This window comes from the organism of the source record quoted next, unplaced genomic scaffold, assembly GCF_019419815.1.
Source record: "Pyrus x bretschneideri cultivar Hongxiangsu unplaced genomic scaffold, Pyrus_bretschneideri_v1 Contig26, whole genome shotgun sequence".
In the NCBI taxonomy this organism is placed as follows: Eukaryota; Viridiplantae; Streptophyta; class Magnoliopsida; order Rosales; family Rosaceae; genus Pyrus; species Pyrus x bretschneideri.
The window spans coordinates 4,654,288-4,673,963 of record NW_025999568.1 but is presented as its reverse complement, the minus strand read 5'-3'; the positions used below and the strand labels follow the sequence as shown (position 1 = coordinate 4,673,963).

Genomic DNA, 19,676 nt, shown 5'->3' with positions numbered 1-19,676 from the left:
TTAGAATAATATTTGCTAGGCAGCCAACATGCGACACATATTGTATGAACTTGGCATTTTAGTACTTGCAGAAGTTATTTAAATAAATCGCAAGAATATAGTGATTTCTTGCGTTTATTTTCTGTGATTGCGGTGGTTCATGTGCTGTCGGGGTTTGTGGAATTTGGAATATCGTTACCTTGTTAAATGTTATTGTTAGAGCACTACTTGCTATGATGATCATGAATTAGCACTACTTGCTATGATGATCATGAATTGAATTGAATGGAGTTTTGTAAAGGCTGATAGGACTTGGGTCTGTTTAGTAGTGCATCTAACAGAGTGTTTGTAACAACGTTTGGTCGAGAAAGTTAAAACGCTTGCTTTACAGACGCACTTCAAGTTCTTTTCAAAAAGCACTTGAATTGGATACAACACAACACAACAAAGCTTTTCCCACTGGGTGGGGGCGGCTGTAGGGGGATGCAACACAAGAACTTCCCAGACGGTCACCCATTCTAGTACTACTCTCGCCCAAATTCGTTTAACTTTGGAGTTTGGATGGGATTCAATGCATGTGAATTGGTATGATTGCGCGTAAGGAAAGCACTTGGATAGGATACTCACTAAAAATTTCCAACATGTTTTTACTTCTAGTAAAAGCGCTTAAGGTCATAAGTGTTTTCTGGGAAACGTTTTCAAGGGAGACCTTAAAAGTGAAGCATGTTTTCATGTCGTTGTACGGAAAACACAGTACAGGTTATTTGGATAGCATAAGTGTACATCAACACAAACAATCACAAGCAGAAACACACTAGCTTATACATTCAAAACCTTTAGCTATGAATTATATATATTTCAACTTGAAGCAGTCGAGTCGTTGCAGTTTATCTGGGCTCCGCAGCTAACCGAGCACCCGAGCCTTCTGAAACTCTTCTGAACTCTGTCACAGAGTCTTGCTGGGGCAGGAGATACATGAAACCCAATGGCATCTATGTATAAACCATCTCTTCCCTTCAAGCCAACAATTTTGCCTCCATCCAGAGTGTAAGTAAACGGTGTGCCTTCATCCATTCCAAATGGTCCGAATGTTCTTCGATTGCTCTGAAATTTAAGCGAACGGATGATAGGGGAATAGATGCCGGCATCCACCATCGTACAATAGTGCCCGGTCACACTGACTATGTACTCGTCGGGGTACTGCAGCTTTATCTGCAAGGCATGAAAAAGATAAGGTATGAATGAGGTCTTAAGTTCGAATCTCCGAGACAATAGTTGTTGAAATAAAATGAAAACTATGAGCTACGAAGCAGACCTCTGCGGTTTGAGTGCCTCCGTGACCTCCATGCATTTCAGCTTTGAAAGGCTTGCCGTTTTTATTATACGCCACGGTGATGGAGTCGATGCAGTGGCCATAAACATGCGTGATTTCTCTCACGCCATTGTAGATGCCGTCGTCCCAAGGAGTTCCACCATTTCCTCTCCATGGTCCTACTTCCATGATCTTCCTCTTCCCGCCTGCTTGCTCCTTGCCATCTTCCTACATAAAAAGTTAAAAACCAGTTTCCTTGTTTAAACGTACGTTAAATGCTATTTTCTTATTCAAAGCTTGTGTTGATACACAGTTTTAATAGGTAAATAGAAATGACGATCGAGTGCACAACGACTGAGTAATGGTGGATACAACGTTCCTTTCAACCTACTGTCTCTTGGGTTCAAACTCTCCTCTATTCTTTTGACGTAGATTAGACTAGTAATATCACTTCTAATAATAAAACCAAAAAAAAAATACAAGAGTAAGTACTGGTTTGGTACTGAGGTGTTTTTATAAAAAGTGCGTATAAAAAAAAGCTGAGCTAAAAAGGGTGTTTGGTAAACACTTAAAAACAGCTTATTTTCACAGTTTTGGATGAAAAAAGTTGAAAACGTGAAGCAGGAAAAATAAGCTTATTCTCACAGCACAGCAAAAGTAATTTTTTTTTCAATGCACAGCAATACCAAATCAGCCCTAAGAAATAGAGGTGAAAAAGAAGAGATTAATGCTTACCTTGGTGTTTAATGGAAGCATGATAAACAAAATGATAAACACAGAGATGAAGTAAGAAAACAAGGTTTTTTTATAGAGAGCATTTATAAACTTATGTCTATATATATATATATATGTATATGTATATGTATATGTGTGTGTGTGTGTGTAAATATATGTATGGTTGTTGGATAATTGGTGAGCGGTAAAGATGGGGTAAGTATCTGATTCTATTCAAACATTATGCATGAACTGGGAATCATGCTTTTGCTTTATACATTTGAGGATAGTTGTACATGGGTGCCAGTGTTTTTAGGTCCAGGGTACATAGTGATTTCTATTGATTGGAATTGGGATTAATGTTTCTGTGAATTATAGGTATGTTAGTTGGCCCAATTCGCTTTTAGTGTTCTTATACACACTTCAGGCTTTTCTAACAAGGACGTGATTTGATGTTTGTGCTTTATTTGTGCTTGGAGTTTTTGCATCCGATCCTGAAATTTGAATTGCTTGATGATGGCTTGTAAAATGCTTTTGTGTAATTGTGCATTACAGTCAGAGAAAATTCTGGTTGTTTCATATATGTGTTTGATGCCTTGAAAATTTCTTTCCTTTTATTTTGAAGCCACCTATCTTACTTGATGGCATGCATAATAGAGGTGCAACACGTGCTGTTAAGTTTCAAGACAATATACTCGCAGAAGAAAAAGAAGTTTCAAGACAATGTGGGTGAATTTTATGGTAATTAATTATGTCTTAAAACAATATGTTGTTCAATGAGACAATGTTTTCAGAGAACGTTGTGCCTCTTGTCTATGGATGTTGATGTCTTGCAATATTTTTTCTGAGACTTTTTTGTTTTGTATGGAAAAGTCTTGGTTAAAGCTGTTAGGTTGTCCTCAATGTTTTAGGATAACATAATCGAGAGAAGTTCCAATTGGTTTTGGAAAAGAACTTAGTGTTGGAACGTTATAAAGTCTCATAATTCTTTATGGTTTGTATAGTTTGAATCCTAGTCCAATTTTGATAGGGAATGGACAGAGGAGTACTATATATATGGTTCAAACCACTGCTCTTGCAATTCACCAGCTTGTTTTGTTCTAAGACCTATTGAGTAGAAGAGTTATTATCATCGCAAAAGAGGAGAAGGTTTTGAGCACAGAGGTTGCAATGGTTTCTTCATCAGGATCAAATAATGCATGTATGTTTTAAAGGCTTTGGTTCTTAAGTGTGTTCAACGAAAGGTTTACATTAGTTGTGATTCAATTGGATGAATTCTTGTTCCTTGGATAAGATGTTACAAACTTGTTGTTACATGTGGTATCAGAGCCATTAGGTTTCAACCATTGAATTCAACTAAAATTAAAAGTAGAATGCATGAAAAAATACTAGCTGGGTTTCAGACTGAGTTCTTAGGGTTCTTAAAGCCTTTAATTAGAAATGGTGTCGTTTTCATTAATAGAGCCGTTGGAAAACAAGCTGCAAAACAGTGTCGTTTCATAAGATATTTAAATACCCAAAATTGACCATTGGGAAATCTGGGATTCAGTTTTCATCATGTTCTTCGAAGAGGGTTCTCCCTCATCGTCTTCGATAGACCTATTTCTTTCTTGTTGCTTCTCTAAAACATGATTTTGAGTCAAGATAGATGTTGAAATTGGCAAATCTCAAAAGTTAACTGCGAAGAGGTATGTATGTATTTTTGAAATTCAAATTCTTTCAAATTATACAGAATGTTTAGAGTGAGTTTATATGAATTTAATGTTGGAAATTGATTCCTTAATCATGATAAAGGATTAGAACATTAAAAAGATTCATACTCATTGAGAATAATTTAAAGTGCATAGATTGTCTTTATAAGATGCTTCCGCTAACATATCAGATTGTCTTTATATATATACACATAAATGGGGCGGAACTAGTGATTATGATGATGAAGAGGGCAATGATGATGCAAATCATGTGAATTGGAGATTTGATGCAGTGGATAGCCAGGATTGAATAAACCATGAAACAAACTATTATAAATGAATAAGGAAAATCGGATGAAGGAGTCATCTGTGTTTACCTTGAATTTGAGATATTCGATGAATTGACTGTAAGAATTTTATGCCATTCAAAATTAGTAGTTATGAAAATATTCATAATGAAAATAATGAATTCAAAATAATGATGCAATTATAATTTGAAAATAAATTTTATTGCAAAACTGACACTGGAACTTATAATTAATTTACTAATGATTGAGTCGGCAAATAAGAAATTGACTGGTGAAAAGGATATTGGTGCATGCAGGCATTCTTGACATTTGAGAATTTAAATTGTTTACAATTTGGTTTTCTTTGAATACAATGTCCCAAAGAAATTTTGACTAAGAAAAGATGTAGAAATTAACTTGATGTCTCCTTCATCTGAGTCCCCTTCATATAGACTTGGAAAAGAGAACTGGATGATTGATTGCTTTACTGTTGGGTGATAATTTACTTTTACTATTGATGAATAGTGAACTTGTTGGAATAATTTCTTCTTTTAATGTGGAATGTGCAGATGACTGAATGATTCCATGCTTTGTTGGAATTATTGATGCGAATATTGTCTGAACGCTTCATATGGTGACTTGGAAAGATGACTGAATTTTCACATGGCAATAGTGTTCACATGATGACAAGACATGATGACTGAATTTTCACATGGTAATTAACTGTATTCACATGGCCTTATGCAAAATGGTCTTGCAAATCCTTATAGTCGACCCACTTGGCAGACTGTATTTTTTGACTTATCGAATTGGCTGGTTGCTATGAGGATGCATCTGAAGATTCAGAGTCTAAAGCTTATTCTTCTTCAGTGTGGAGCATTGCTGCTTCTGCAAGTAATTTTTGTGCTAAATCTTGGAGCTGAGTGGCTTTATTCGTCTTTAAGCCTGATGATTTGAGCCCGTGGATCTTGAAGCTGGAATAGCTGGCATTATTGGCTGTGCTGGGATGACTAGAGGAGGAGTAATGGGAAATTCAGAGAGAACCAGACTAATGACCCTTTGGTAATTTGGCATAAGGTTTCCTATTGTGGAACCTAAGGGAGTGAAACGGTTGGTAATGGCTAAGGCCGATGAAGAATTGGAGCTTGATTCTTGTTTTATTGGTGGTGGTGGTAGAGTGGCTGGAAGCCTCCTCTGATTAGGTTTTCTTGCTATCATTCTTCCCTTGCAAAAATTTTTTGATTAGGAAATCAGGGATGCAATTTTGACTACCTTTGATGTATTTGATTTCAAAATAATAAAAAAAAAAACTTAATATAGCTTGCCATCGTGTAAAAATCTGTTTTGATGCAATGTCTTGAACATCTTTTGGTAAAACATATTTTGCAGATTTGCAATCGACTCTGACTAAAAACTTTTGAGTTAATAAATCATCTTGAAATTTACTAATACACAAAGGGCATTACATTCGGTCGGTGCATTTTTAAGACCGAAGGGCATTACATTCCATTCATAATAACCGAAAGGAGTGACAAATGCAATTTTGTATTTATCATCCTCATGAATTTGAATCTACCAAAATCCAGACTTCATGTCGAATTTTGAGAAGATTACAGCTTGACTGAGTTTCTTAATTAAATCTCTTTTGTTATGAATTGGATATCGTATCCATTCCAAGATTTCATTAAGAGGTTTGTAATTAATGACTAACCTAGGAGTTCCTCTTTCTTATTCAGCGTTTTTCTAGACATAAAAAGCAGGACAAGATCAGGGTGATTTACTTTTCTTGATTATTCCTTTATTGAGAAGTTCTTGAATTTTTATTTTGCAGAATTCCATGACGTCTTGGCTCATTTGAATTGGCCTAGCTTTTGTTGGTATTTTCTTTTCATCAAATTCCTTATTGTAAGGAAGTTTAACAATGTGTTGCTTTCTGTGCCAGAAAGCATTGGGAATGTTAGAACAAATTTCATTAACAAGTTTCTTTTGAAAGTTGTCAACGTTTTGCAACAAAGATTTGGTTGTTAATTGTTCTTCAATTCTTTTGTAATTAATTTATTCTTTTAAGAAATTAATTTGTTGTGATTTTTTGGTGACTAGATTGATGATTTTTGAATACTATCTTTTTGTAATTGTCTTAATTTTTTGAGATCTGTTTCCGTGCAGAATTCAAATGTGATTTTTTGTTCTAACATTCTGGTAGTTATACGGTTATGGTGTACCTTAAAAGGATATAGAAGAGCTATGAAGGGGGCCTTAGAATGATTGGGCCTGAAATGTTTTTTTATTAAAATGAATGGGGTTTTAAAACAAACATTGTTTTGACAAACATGAGCTTTTGGAATTTCATATTTTAATTGCATTGGGGGACTGGGAATTTATGTTGATTTATGAAAATATTTAGTGGGAATTAAACCTTCTTGAATACACTTCAAGTCAGCAACCTGAGTCAATTAAGGCAATTGTTTCTAACTGAAAGTCTTCAATTATTATTTTTATTTTAGAATACCATTTCTGGATCCTAATTTTTTGTAGTAATCCTAAAACTAGGTTTTCTGTTGGATTTTCTATGGACTTGGATTCTGATTCTTGGTCGAAGGAAGAACTATTGTGCTCATCATCATTATTGCTAAGGAATGCTTGTGTTTGGATACTACTGAGATGTGAGTGGATTTCTATGTTTTTTGATTTTAAGGACTCAATTTCTTCCTTAATTTTGTTGACTTCCCTTTGTAGGTCTTTGACTATAATTTCATTTTTAGCCTTGTTAAACCTTTCCAGGGTTGCTAAGATAGATTTTTGGGGCTACCTGGGGTTGACTAGCACTGACTTCTTCAGGAAAGACTAACTTCTTAAGTTTCTTTAAATAAAATGACTTTAATTTAGGGTCATCTACTTTGCTGATTAGATCGATAAGAAGATCTTCTTGTTCTTCTTGTTTATTGAGGACTAAAATCTTTTTACAACAAGCATCTGTGCATCTATCTTAATGTCAGGGGATGAAAGACTAATTGAGCAATTACTGGAAGAGAATGAATTAAAATCTAAATCGTCTTCAGATTAAGTATGGTCTATGTCTCATAATTCTAAGACTTGAATTAGCTGGGTCTTCTCTTCCTTAGAGATTTTCAACTGATTGATTGTTTTCTTGACTCTGCATTTGTTTGCATAATGACCGAATTTACCACACTTGTAGCAGTTCCCTTTTTGTTCTTGATTTTTGGAGTGGAGTTTTCCTGAAGGTTTCCTCCTCTACTTGCTGGACTTGAGTTTTTCGTAAAATTTATTTGTTTCAAAATTCTTATTTTTAAATTTGTTATGTTTGTGGTGTCTCCTACTGGAGTACCTATTTGGGTATCTATTATAGGCTTCAGATTTTTTTCTTTTTGTTGGATGGAGCAATAGGAGGTAATCCATATTGTTCACAAAATGTGCTTAATTCGTATTTGGCTATTGACTTGTCATTGTTGACTTGTTTTGTAATTTTCATATCAATACACATTTTCAATCCCTCTTTCTAGATAATATTATTAATATTTCCATAAGTAAAGGTATGATATGGTATGATACATATTTCATTAACTAAATGTTTCTGATTTTATGGGCAAATAGATTTGATAATCCATTAATGAATTTTTCTTTCCCAAATGGTTGATTACTGTCTTCTCTAAGCATGACTTTGGACATGAAAACATCTTTGTACCACCTAAAATCGCTTAGGGTTGGACATGTTAAGTTACTAAGTTGGTCATGAATCCTGGAGGTAACATTACTAGGTATCCCTATGAAATGTTCTATTATAGTGAAAAGTAATGTGTTGACTGCATCTGAGACTCCTCTTCCTATACGTTCATCGAAAATAAGTGTTCATTCTTCATCTCTTTTGACTGCATTTTTTATTTCATTTCTGGATTATTCAGTAAGATGTTTTCCCACCAGGAATGGAGCATTCCTGTAAATCTAGTGACCAAAGAGTCGACAACTTGGGTTTGACTGAGGTTATGATTGGTAATATAACTACTAGCAACCACAGAGATGTGTTGTAATTTGTTCAAAAGTTCTTGTTTTGATAATCCATCTATGTTTCCATTCATAAAGTTTATCAGCCGAGATTGAGAATTGGTTTTGGATGTTTCTTTCCTCAAATTGAATATCCAGGAGGTGTTGGCCTTGGATACCAATTTTTGGTAAGAGTTGTCGGATCGACTCTTTTGTTTGTGATTCGTTTTAGTTCAAGATTTTGAAAAGCTTTTTCTACTTTTCTGATGAAATTTGTTTCACTCTTGCCTTTTGAATCCTATATTGCAGAAGTTGTTTGTGGTTGAGATTCATCTAGGTGTTGTAAAACATTGACTTTTTTTCTTGTTTTAACTCTTGTAACATTTGATCTAATTTTTTACTTATGGAGATTATTTTCAAGGCTGTTGTGCTAAATGAGGCTTCTGGGAAGTTGACTAAGGGTTTTTCCTTAATTGTTGGTTTGGAATGTGAAAGTCTATCTATTTTGGTTTCTATTTTATCTAGTTGTTTTCCTATGATGTGTAGACTTTGGTTTGTGAAATTGTTTTGTTCAATGACTGGCTTGACTCCTGCATCTTCTTTGAGAAGTTTGAAAGGAGTGGCTGGTACCTGTGTGTTTGCAGTTATAATTAAAATTGTTTCTTATACAGGGTGACTAGAAGAGACTATGGTTTTGTCTTCTTTAACCCAATTTTTTTTGGTGATGACTTCTAATTTCTTTTCAGACTCGTAATATTTTTCAACAAAATCAAAGAAAAATACTTAAAATCTGTGTTTTTTCATGAAATTGGTCCATTTATAGTAAATGTCCAATTTTCGTTCTTTTGTATATTTTTCCCTAAAGGTGTTTCTTTGGGAATGTTTTCTATTGCTTAAATGTCAGCATTGAGTTTCTTTCATCGAATTTTGAATGGTTTGTTTAGGGCTAGAAATTGGTGGTTGACTTGATTTGTTTCGTAATCAGACTCTGTTGTAGAGGTTTGTTCTCCTTGATTTTGAGTGTTAGGTTGGTATCGTGGATGAGTAATATGAGAGGTTGGTTCTACTGATTTTAACTTCATGTTGATCAAATCATTAATTAATTCTTGTTGGGTAATGGGTAACTACTAAGCTAGTTTCTATTGATTTTAATTTCGTATTGACCAGGGAATTGATTAGATCTTGATCTCGACCCACCATATCGGCTGATGTGGATCTAGAAAAAGAGTTTCTATTTGACTCTAAAGATTTGTGTGACTGGGCTAACTCGTGTAAGTGGACACTAGATTTTTTGACTTGAGGGTTGAAGTTGATTTTAATTGTTCCGTTAAAATATTGTTCTATGTTGTTGAGGTTGACTAAGCTATTTTGTATGCTTATTGGTTTGCTTTCATTGATCAAGCACCAATATGATGGTATACTGATATCTGATCATTTGATAGGGGTATTTTGATGTTGGCATTTTTTTGATTATTTTGAATTCATTATTTTCATTATGAATATTTTCATAACTACTAATTTTGAATGGCATAAAATTCTTAGTCACAGTCAATTCATCGAATATCTCAAATTCAAGGTAAACACATATGATTCCTTCATCCGGTTTTTCTTATTCATTTATAATAGTTGGTTTCATAGTTTATTCAATCCTGGTTATCTACCACATCAAATCTCCAATTCACATGATTTTCATCATCATTGCCCTCATCATCATAACCACTAGTTGCACCCCATTCGGTATCAGAGCCAAGTTGTTGGTAATTGAGTTATCATCTTTATAATCACTACATTATGTTCATCCCTTAGTTTTCATTTACAGTTTATGTTATTTGTTAACCTTCTAAGTAGGATTGTTTACTCTTAACTCAAATGGTAAGGCGTGTTCCAAACAATAAGTCCATAGGATTGGCATGAGCGGATCGCATGAGCGAAGAGAGAGTTTAGCAAAAACGCGAGGAAGGTAAAGCCTATATATATATATTGCGCAATATGTGTTGACCTTAATGCAGATATTGTGGAATCTCATTGAATTGTTTACTCTATATGTCTTTAAAATATAAGATCATATGTATGAATAAGTTGATTCAGTGAACAAATTTGGTAGTGAAAAGGCTAAAATCAAGAATCATTGAGATTCATAGTGTTGATTTCATTGTTGTCTAATGCAATTTCACTAAAATCACTCAACTTAGCAGTAGTGCCAATACTCACTAGTGGAAGCAATTGCAAAAAGTGGAGAAGAGAGATTGAATTGCTTTTGACACTGAATGAGTATGACATTGCTCTTGACAATCTACAACCTGAGGCCTTGACATACAAAAGCACTAAGGCTGAGAAAACTGATTTTGAGAAATGGACTAGGGCCAACAAAGTGGTATGACAGACACTGTGCGTGGAGCACTAAAGAAGTCAGCTTTTGCAAATGATTATCTCCAAGCCATTGAGAATAAATTTATTGAATCAGAGATATGTACATTTTGACTTCCTACAAGTTTGAAGGTAGAGGTTCAATCAGAGATCACATTATGAAAATGACTGATGCAATTGAGAAACTTATGGAGGTTAACATTGGAGAAAAACAACTTGTGTTCATGATACTCCAAGCACTGCCGCACAAATTCAGTTAAGGGTGGGCACAGTGCGGTTCCACCCATAAACCGGAATCAAAACCGAAAAATATCAACGGTTCGGTTCAGTGCGATTTTGCTTAAATATATTACCAGAACAATACGATTTGGTCTATCTCGATTTCGGTTCGGTTTTGGTTTACGGTTCCGAATACTAAGCGTAAATGGAGACAATATAACATTTGATAGTAGCCTTACTCAATTATTGAAATTGAGTTGAAAGACAGATAGGGGGTGTATTCAATTGGGATTTTGTGGGATTTAAATTCTTTTAATGAATCTAGGGGTATTCAATCAAGATTTTAAGTGATTCTTTGAAATTCAAGATGTATTCAATTAGAACTTTAAGATAGTTTATTAAAATCCTTAGAAATTCGGGTGTATTTAATTAGGATTTTAAATAAGTTTATAACATTCCAGGTGTATTCAATTAGAAATTGATTTTAAATAATTTGAGAAAGTTGAGGAATTAGAGGGAATTGGAGAGATTTCGTAGTGTATATTAAGCATCCACAAATCTCACCTCTTCCCATGAGATTTCGAGGGAATTGAATCAAAATTTTATATGTAATCTCTACAAATCAATTAAACTCCATAAAAATCCATGGATTTATAAATCCATTAAAGTCTCTCAAATTCTCAATTGAATACATATAACAGTAAAACTGATTGAGTGGGAACAGAGAAGCAGCAAAACCAAAATGTGTAAAAAATCTCAAGTATAAAAGTAAGGAGCATGCCAATAAAACATAACAACCCAAGGCATACACATGGAAGAAGCATTGCACCTCATTTTAAGCAATGATCTGTATTAATAAGCCCAAATGATATAAGCTAAGGAGCATGCCAACTACAGATTAAAAAAAACCACAGAGCTATTAAATACTTGCCAATTTGTTTGAAATGATAGAGAACTCCCAAACTCCTCCTTTAATAGGTTATTCCCTGAAGTTTGTTGTTCAAGGGGAACTCCAGCACAACTAACTTGGTGAAACTAATTTTTCAACCTATTATACCATGTCATGTGTGTGTGTGTATATAATAATTAAATTATTATTAATAAAACAGTTTGGTTCTATTCTGATGGGTTTTTGTTCATTCAAAACCAGAACCGAAACCAGTATGAGGGGTCCGGTTCAGTTTTTGACTGAAAGTTGACTTTTTCAGTTAACACAGTTGGTTTTATTTTCGTACAATTTGATGCAGTTTGGCAGTTTTTATGCCCACCCCTAAATTTAGTCAACCTAGGGTGTTCAACAATACTCAAGACAAGACTTGGACTGTGGATGAACTCATTGCTCAATGTGTGCAAGAAGAAAACAAACAGAAACAAGAGAAGGGGAAAGAACCTGAAACTGTCAATTTTGTCCAAGCTGCCAAAAGGAAGAAGGAGTTAGATGTTGGTAAAACTTCTAAACCCCAACCTTATGATAAATCTGTTATGCCTGCTAAAAGTTTCAATTCCTCTAAGTTTAACAAATTTAAAGTGAAAACTAAAAGTGTTGAAAAAGTTAGATGCCATCATTGCAAAACTAAGGGTCACTGTAGAAAAGACTATGAAGTATTCAAGGATTGGCTGAGATCTAAGGGTAGAACTGATATCTATGTTTGTGAGGAGACAAATCTTGTTGATATTCCCACAAATTCTTGGTGGTTTGATACTTGTGCATCTGTGCATGTCACTAATTCCTTTCATGGTTTTAAAGAACAAAAAAAGACAAACAATTTTAATGTTTTTGTTGGAGAAGGAACCAAAGAGTCTGTTGAGTCCATTGGCTACTGTCAAATTGAAATTAGTACACTGGTTTTACAATGCAACTAAATGATGTGTTATATGTGCCCAAAATAAGGAGGAACTTGGTTTCTACATCAAAGCTGGTTAAACAAGGCTATATTTTTATTGGAGATCATGAGTGTGTCAAGCTTTTTAAAAGGGGATCTTTGCACGGAAAAGCATTTTTGCATGATCATCTTTAGAAAATACAATGCAATGTAGATTTTGAAAACCTACATGTTTTGAATATTGCAACTAAAAGGATGCATGTTTCTAATCAATCATTCATACTTTGGCACAAGAGGCTAGGACATATTTCAAAAGAAAGAGTTTTTCAGTTATCTAAATTAGATTTGATCCCTGCAATAGACATTAAAACTGCTACAGAATGTGTTGATTGCTGTCAAGGGCAAGATGACTAATGTTAGAAGGTTATATGCCAAAAGAAGTAGAGGCTTGCTCGAAGTCATTCACACATATATTTGTGGACCTTTTCCTGTCAAAACCATTTGTGGGAATACTTATTTTGGGAACTTTATAGATGACTTCTCAAGATTCAGTTATATTAACCTTATAAGTGAGAAGTCTGCAGTCCTTGAATGTTTCAAAGTTTTTAAAGGGAAGCTGAAAAACAATTAAACCATGTGATTAAAATTGTTAGATCAGATAGAAGAGGTGAATACTTTGGCATGCATATAGGAACGGGGCAACAAAATGGTCCATTTGCTCACTTTCATGAAAGTCAAGGGATTGTGGCTCAATATACCACTCCTGGTACCCCACAACAGAATGGTGTGGCAGAAAGGAGAAATAGAACTTTTATGGAAATGGTGAGAAGCATGATTTCAAGATCAAAGCTCCCAAACTTTCTTTGGGGAAAGGCATTGAAGACTGCAAGTTATATTCTAAATCGAGTGCCTTCAAAGTCTGTGCTTAAGACACCTTTTGAACTATGGTATGGGAGAAATCCAAATTTCAATCACTTTCATGTATAGGGTTGCAAAGCAGAGGCAAAATTCTACAATCCAAGTGAAAAGAAGCTCGACCCTAGAACAACTACATGTTATTTCATTGGTTACTTAAAGAAGTCAAAGGGTTTCACATTCTATTGCACACAGGCATATACAAGGATTCAAGAAACTCACAATGCCATTTTTTCTAGAGGATGAAGTTGTATCAGCCATGACTCAAGATAAATTCGATTTTGAGGAAATAGTGCAGTCAGAAAATTCTTCTCAACTAAACTACAATCAAGTACCTGTATTTCAAATAGCTCACTCAGAAATTGCTGACCTTGATGATGACATGGCAGAAACTAAGAATGAAAGTGATGATCATACAAGCATTGAGAATCAAGTGGGAACTCAGGATCAAAATCTCAATGTTCAAACAACTGAGAATTCGATTGGTCAACCAAGGTTAAGGATATATAACAGAATCAAGAAACCTGTGATCTCATAAGACTATGTGTATCTCCAAGAGACAGAATTTGATTATGGTGATATAGATGACCTTGTGACTTATCAGCAAGCTATGAAAAGTCCTCAAGTAGCTCTATGGCAGCAAGAAATGATAGAAGAACTTGAGTCAATGTCTAAAAACAATGTTTGGTCTTTAATGAATCCTTCAATTAACACTAAAGCAGATAACTGCAAGTGGGTGTTTAAGACCAAGAGAGATGCTAAGGGAAGAATTGAGAGATATAAGGCTTGATTAGTTGCAAAGGGATTCACACAAAGGGAGGGTGTTGATTACAATGACACATTTTCACCTGTTTTTCCAAGGACTCAATGCGAGTGATAATGGCTTTGACAACTCATTTTGATTTGGAATTGCACCAGATGGATGTCAAAACTGCAGTCTTGAATGGTGAACTTGATGAGGAGATCTTTATGTCTCAACCTCCTGGATTTGTTGAAAGGAGGAAATAAGATATGGTCTGTAAATTGAATATATCAATCTATGGTTTAAAACAGGCTTCAAGACAATGGTTTCTGGAATTTGATCAAGTAGTTACTTCAAAAGGGTTTGTTGAAAACAACATGGATGATTGTATCTATCTTAAGTTCAAGGGATCCAGGTTCATTCTTCTGGTCTTATATGCTGATGATATCTTGTTTGCAAGTTCGGATGTACAACTGTTGAAAGAGACTAAAAGCATGCTGAGTTCAAACTTTGAAATGAAGGATCTTGGTGAAGCTCATTATGTTTTGGAATTGAGATTGTGAAAGATAGAAAACAAAAACTCCTTGGTTTATCTTAGAAGGGCTACATAGAAAAAGTGCTTAACATGTTTAACATGGAAAGTTGCAACAAGGCTGATGTTCCAGTAAATAAGGGTGATAAGTTCTCTCGAGATTAGTGTCCTAAAAATGAACTTGAGGCTAAGTTAATGAAGATGAAACCATATACTTCATTAGTTGGTAGTCTTATGTATGCTAATATTTGCACTAGACCTGATTTGGCTTTCATTGTTAGACTTTTGGGAAGATTTCAATCAAATCCTGGAGAAGCTTACTGGGTGGCAGCCAAGAAGGTGTTGAGATATTTGCAGAGAACTAAATGGTTTATGCTAGTTTATGGGCATAGTAATTCATTAGAGTTGATTGGATTTACTGATTCTTATCTTGCTGGGGATGTGGATGAAAGAGAATCAACTGGTGGATATATTTTTAAGCTAAGTGGAGGTGCTGGGTTATGGAAGAGTGCTAAATAGACTATAGTGTCAACTTCAACTATGGAAGCTGAGTTTGTAGTATGTTTCGAGGGGATAAAGCAAGTTGTTTGGCTCAGAAACTTAATTGCTAATATGAAGCTTGTAGATTTGGTCAAAAGGCCTATTAAAATGTTCTGTGATAACAATGCTGCTGTATTTTTCTCAAAGAATAGCAAAAGAACTTCAGCTTCAAGGTTAATGGATGTAAAGTTCCTTAAAGTTCAGAGAAATGGTCAAGAAATTGGAGATTGATATTCAGTACTTATCTACTGGTGCAATGATTGCAGATCCTCTTACTAAAGCCTTGCCAAACAATGTATACAAGGAACATGTTACACAGATGGGGGTTGTAGAGTCTTTTGAACAGTAGGAGTGAACTGCTGCGAAATTGGAAGACTGTTGTGGTGTTTCATTTGTATATGATGGCATTGAGGCAACATGTCTTCACAATTAGGTAGTTTTGTTTGTTTTGAAGTTATTAGTATTTGCTTAGCTAGTTTTATAGCTTATATTGACTTTCAATAGGTGTTCAATTCTTCCAATGTGATCAATTGTTCCAGAAAACAAGTTTCAATCAATAAAAGTAAGTTTGCTAGAAAATCAGTTTTGAAATTTTGTTTGATGCATACTTATTGGAATTATTGCAAATTTGAATATGTAGTAATTGTTGAATTGTTTATGTGATGTACATAGTAGATTCTTCAGTTCCTTATTTTGAAATGCATACCTATGTAGTATGTGAGTATGAATGTGGCTTGAATAAGGTTTAGTGATCACTTCTATAAATCTTAAAGATTGATTGTTGTGTTTTATACTCAAGTGGGAGAATGTAAGATTATGAGTATGAAATATATGATAGAATTGGTTATAGTGTTTGAGATTCATATGGAAAAGTCTTGGCTAAAGCTGTTAGGTTGTCCTTAATGTTTTAGGATAATAGAATTGAGAGAAGTTCCAATTGGTTTTGGAAAAGAACTTAGTGTTGGAACTTTATAAAGTCACAATTCCTTATGGTTTGTATAGTTTGAATCCTGGTCCAATTCTGATAGGGAATGGATGGAGGAGTACTATATATATGGTTCAAACCACTGCTGTTGCGATTCACCAGCTTGTTTTGTTCTAAGACCTATTGATTAGAAGAGCTATTAACGTCGCAAAAGAGGAGAAGGTTTTGAGAATAGAGGCTGCAATGACTTCTTCATCAGGATCGAATAATGCAGGTATGTTTTAAAGGCTTTGGTTCTTAAGTGTGTTCAATGAAAGGTTTGCATTAGTTGTGATTCAATTGGATGAATTCTTGTTCCTTGGATAAGATGTTACAAACTTGTTCTTACACATGAAACTGGTGTGTGGTGTGCTTTTAATGTAGACAACGTGTCTCTCTGATATGCTTCATGTTCAAGCATGTGGTACTTTTTTTGGGTACAAAACATGGGAATTATGCTATTCACGTTCTTATTAGCACTAGTCTTGCTGATCTTTTCTGCCATTGTGAGAACCGTTCAGCGATTTTTCACCGTGATGCCAACACACTGTTAGAATTAGTACTCATGGGTCATGGCTATATAATTGGTTTGTTGTCGGATCAGTGTTTTAACAACGATGGCTTGAAATGAGATCTGAATGTTCTCATCTAGTGTACTAAATGGCAATTCGGTTTTTGTTTTATTGCTTCACATAGTATGTGGTTTATGATATAAAAGATGTTATGAATGCTTGCCTTCCAGTAAAGAAAAGCAATTTTGAGGAATCTGTGTGTTTTAGTTTCTTTCTCTAAACCGGAGTCAGTCATATCCTTCTTGTAAACTTTACGTAGGTGATACAGAATGTGACTCAGATGCATCTGATTTCTTTGATGACGGTCCACAGATGATTACCGTTAAGTATCTGATGAATTTTTAAACCTCGCTTGTTACAATAATATTTGCTAAGGGAGCCAATATGTGAACTTTACATAGGTGATACAGAATGTGACTCAGATGCATTTGATTTCTTTGATAACGGAATATCGTTACCTTGTTAAATGTTATTGTTAGAACACTACTTGCTATGATGATCATGAATTGAATTGAATGGAGTTTTGTAATGCTGATAGGACTTGGGTCTGTTTAGTAGTGCATCTAACTAAAGGCGGTTGTAACAACGTTTGGTCGAAAAAGTTAAAATAGTTGCTTCCTTTACAGAAGCACTTCAAGTTCTTTTCAGAAAGCACTTGGATTGGATATTCACTAAAAATTTCCAACATGTTTTTGCTTCTAGTAGAAACGCTTAAGATCAGAAGTGTGTTCTGGAGAAACGTTTCAAAGGAGACCTTAAAAAGTGAAGCATGTTTTCATATCGTTGTACAGAAACCAGTAGGTTATTTGGACAGCAAAAGTATACATCAGAACAGTCACAAGCAGAAACACACTAGCTTATACATTCAAAATCCTTTAGCTATGAATCATATATATTTCAACTTGGAGCAGTTGAGTCGTTTCAGTTTCTCTGGGCTCCGAAGGTAACTGAGCTCCCGAGCCTTCTGAAACTCTTCTGAACTCTGTCAAAGAGTCTTGCTGGGGCAGGGGATACATGAAACCCAATGGCATCTATGTACCAACCATGTCTTCCCTTCAAGCCAACAATTTTGCTTCGATCCAGAGTGTAAGTAAACGGTGTGCCTTCATCCATTCCAAATGGTCCGAATGTTCTTCGATTGCTCTGAAATTTAAGCGAACGGATGATAGGGGTGCCGCCATACACCATCGTGCCATAGTGCCCAGTCACACTGACTATGTACTCATCGGGGTACTGCAGCTTTATCTGCAAGGTATGAAAAAGATAAGGTATGAATGAGGTCTTAAGTTCGATCCTCTGAGACAATAGTTGTTGAAATGAAATGAAAACTATGAGCTACGAAGCAGACCTCCGCGGTTTGATTGCCTCCGCGACCTCCACGCGTTTCAGCTTTGAAAGGCGTGCCGTTTTTATCATACACCACGGTGATGGAGTCGATGCAGTGGCCATAAACAAGCGTGATTTCTCTCACGCCATTGTAGATGCCGTCGTCCCAAGGAGTTCCACCATTTCCTCCCCATGGTCCTACTTCCATGATCTTCCTCTTCTCGCCTGCTTGCTCCTTGCCATCTTCCTACATAAAAAGTTAAAAAACCAGTTTCCTTGTTTAAACGTACGTTAAATGCTATTTTCTTGTTCAAAGCTTGTGTTGATACACAGTTTTAATAGGTAAATAGAATTGACGATCGAGTGCACAACAACTGAGTAATGGTGGACACAGCGTTCCTTTCAACCTACTGTCTCTCGGGTTCAAACTCTTCCCTATTCTTTTGACGAAGATTAGATTAGTAATATCACTTCTAATAATAAAACCAAAAAAAAACAAGAGAGTAAAAAATAGATGTGGAAAAGAAGAGCTTAATGCTTACCTTGGCGTTTAATGGAAGCATGGGAAAGAAAATGATAAACACAGAGGTGAAGCAAGAAAACAAGGCTTTTTATAGAGAGTGTATATAAACACACACACATGTACATATACACACACACATATATATATACATGTATATATGCATGTATGGTTGTTGGTTAATTGGTGAGTGGTAAGGATGGGGGTAGCATCTGATTCTATTCAAACATTCTGCATGAACTGGGAATCATGCTTTTGCTTTATACATTTGAGGACGTGGTGGGAACCGGATCCCCTCCGGACCCAAAGGAATTGAGTCTAAGGATTAAATGATTCGGGCCATTGAAATTTGATTCAACGGTTACAATTATTATAACTTTTAGAGGGCCCCCTGTTTGTAACTGTTGGATCAAATTTCAATGGCAGGATCATTTGATAAGTAGGCTCAATTCCTTTGAGCCCGGAGAGAATCCGGTTCCGACGTGGTGGTCATCACTAGAAAAGCTATATATTAGTTTGTATATCTTTGTTCTTTATATAAGAGGATAAGGGAGAGTCGAACATAGGTCGTGAAAGACTCCAAGTGCACAAATTAGCACTCTAAACTACTGAGCTACAAACTTAAAAAAAATTTTGATCGAGAATGATATACATATTTTTTCTTCTCCTACGCACCCTGGTTTAACTATGTCTATTGTTCCATTTGATTTTATTTAATCGAATTCCATAGATAAAGAGGGTTGTGTAAGAGACTAAGAAAGAGTGTTAAAATCAGCTCTCTTCTTGATTTTGAAAACTGTTATGGGCAACCAAAAAATCTCATTTTGCACTCTTCACAAGTTTATTTTTTCTTTCTAAATATAAAAAGCATAAAGTGAAAAATGAGAATTTTAGGATGCCAAAAACAATTCCCTTTGACTTATGAATGAATTAAAAACTGCGCTTGGTGAATCTCTAAAGTGGACGACACGCGTAGAGACTTCGTATATTTGTAGATACGTAGGTTTTATTTTGGGAGTTGCATATTACATTTTCGAATGGTACACATCTTGCTATATTGGGAATGTGATTCTGTGGTGTGTGGAAGCTGTTTTAGGTGCTTCTAGCTCTTCCGATTCCTATCCTTCTCTTCTCCACTTTTTGATTGTGGGAATCTAGGCCGAGAAATTCCTTG

General features: G+C 35.2%; 2 protein-coding genes and 1 pseudogene across 4 annotated transcripts; all 3 read right to left on the bottom strand.

The window, feature by feature from the left end:
* Positions 1-459: 459 nt before the first annotated feature.
* Positions 460-578, bottom strand: LOC125478751 (annotated as a pseudogene).
* Positions 579-822: 244 nt separating this feature from the next.
* On the bottom strand, positions 823-18,631 carry LOC103957142 (jacalin-related lectin 19). 3 transcript variants are annotated; one of them, XM_048587114.1, is made up of 4 exons: positions 18,525-18,606; positions 18,350-18,417; positions 18,005-18,229; positions 823-1,191 (listed from the first exon to the last, which is right to left on the bottom strand). In XM_048587114.1, the coding sequence occupies exons 3-4, from the start codon at positions 18,188-18,190 to the stop codon at positions 838-840; spliced, it is 540 nt and encodes a 179-aa protein (XP_048443071.1). In that variant the 5' UTR covers positions 18,191-18,229; positions 18,350-18,417; positions 18,525-18,606; the 3' UTR covers positions 823-837. The 3 variants fall into 3 exon arrangements, with proteins under 3 accessions (XP_048443071.1, XP_048443070.1, XP_009367509.2); XM_048587113.1 differs by lacking the exon at positions 18,350-18,417 and having other exon boundaries at positions 18,525-18,631; XM_009369234.3 differs by lacking the exons at positions 823-1,191; positions 18,350-18,417 and adding an exon at positions 17,408-17,901 and having other exon boundaries at positions 18,525-18,631.
* Positions 1,205-2,074, bottom strand: LOC103957141 (jacalin-related lectin 19-like). The gene is made up of 2 exons (XM_048587115.1): positions 2,027-2,074; positions 1,205-1,519 (listed from the first exon to the last, which is right to left on the bottom strand). The coding sequence occupies exons 1-2, from the start codon at positions 2,045-2,047 to the stop codon at positions 1,229-1,231; spliced, it is 312 nt and encodes a 103-aa protein (XP_048443072.1). The 5' UTR covers positions 2,048-2,074; the 3' UTR covers positions 1,205-1,228.
* Positions 18,632-19,676: the final 1,045 nt, after the last annotated feature.

Coding starts and splice junctions, on each gene's coding strand:
- LOC103957141 (XM_048587115.1), bottom strand. CDS start 2,047: ATGCTTCCATTAAACACCAAG. Junction 1,520..2,026: donor TGCTTCCATTAAACACCAAG/GTAAGCATTAAT, acceptor CTTTTTATGTAG/GAAGATGGCAAGGAGCAAGC.
- LOC103957142 (XM_048587113.1), bottom strand. CDS start 18,545: ATGCTTCCATTAAACGCCAAG. Junction 18,230..18,524: donor TGCTTCCATTAAACGCCAAG/GTAAGCATTAAG, acceptor CTTTTTATGTAG/GAAGATGGCAAGGAGCAAGC. Junction 1,192..18,004: donor GAGGCAATCAAACCGCGGAG/GTCTGCTTCGTA, acceptor CATGCCTTGCAG/ATAAAGCTGCAGTACCCCGA.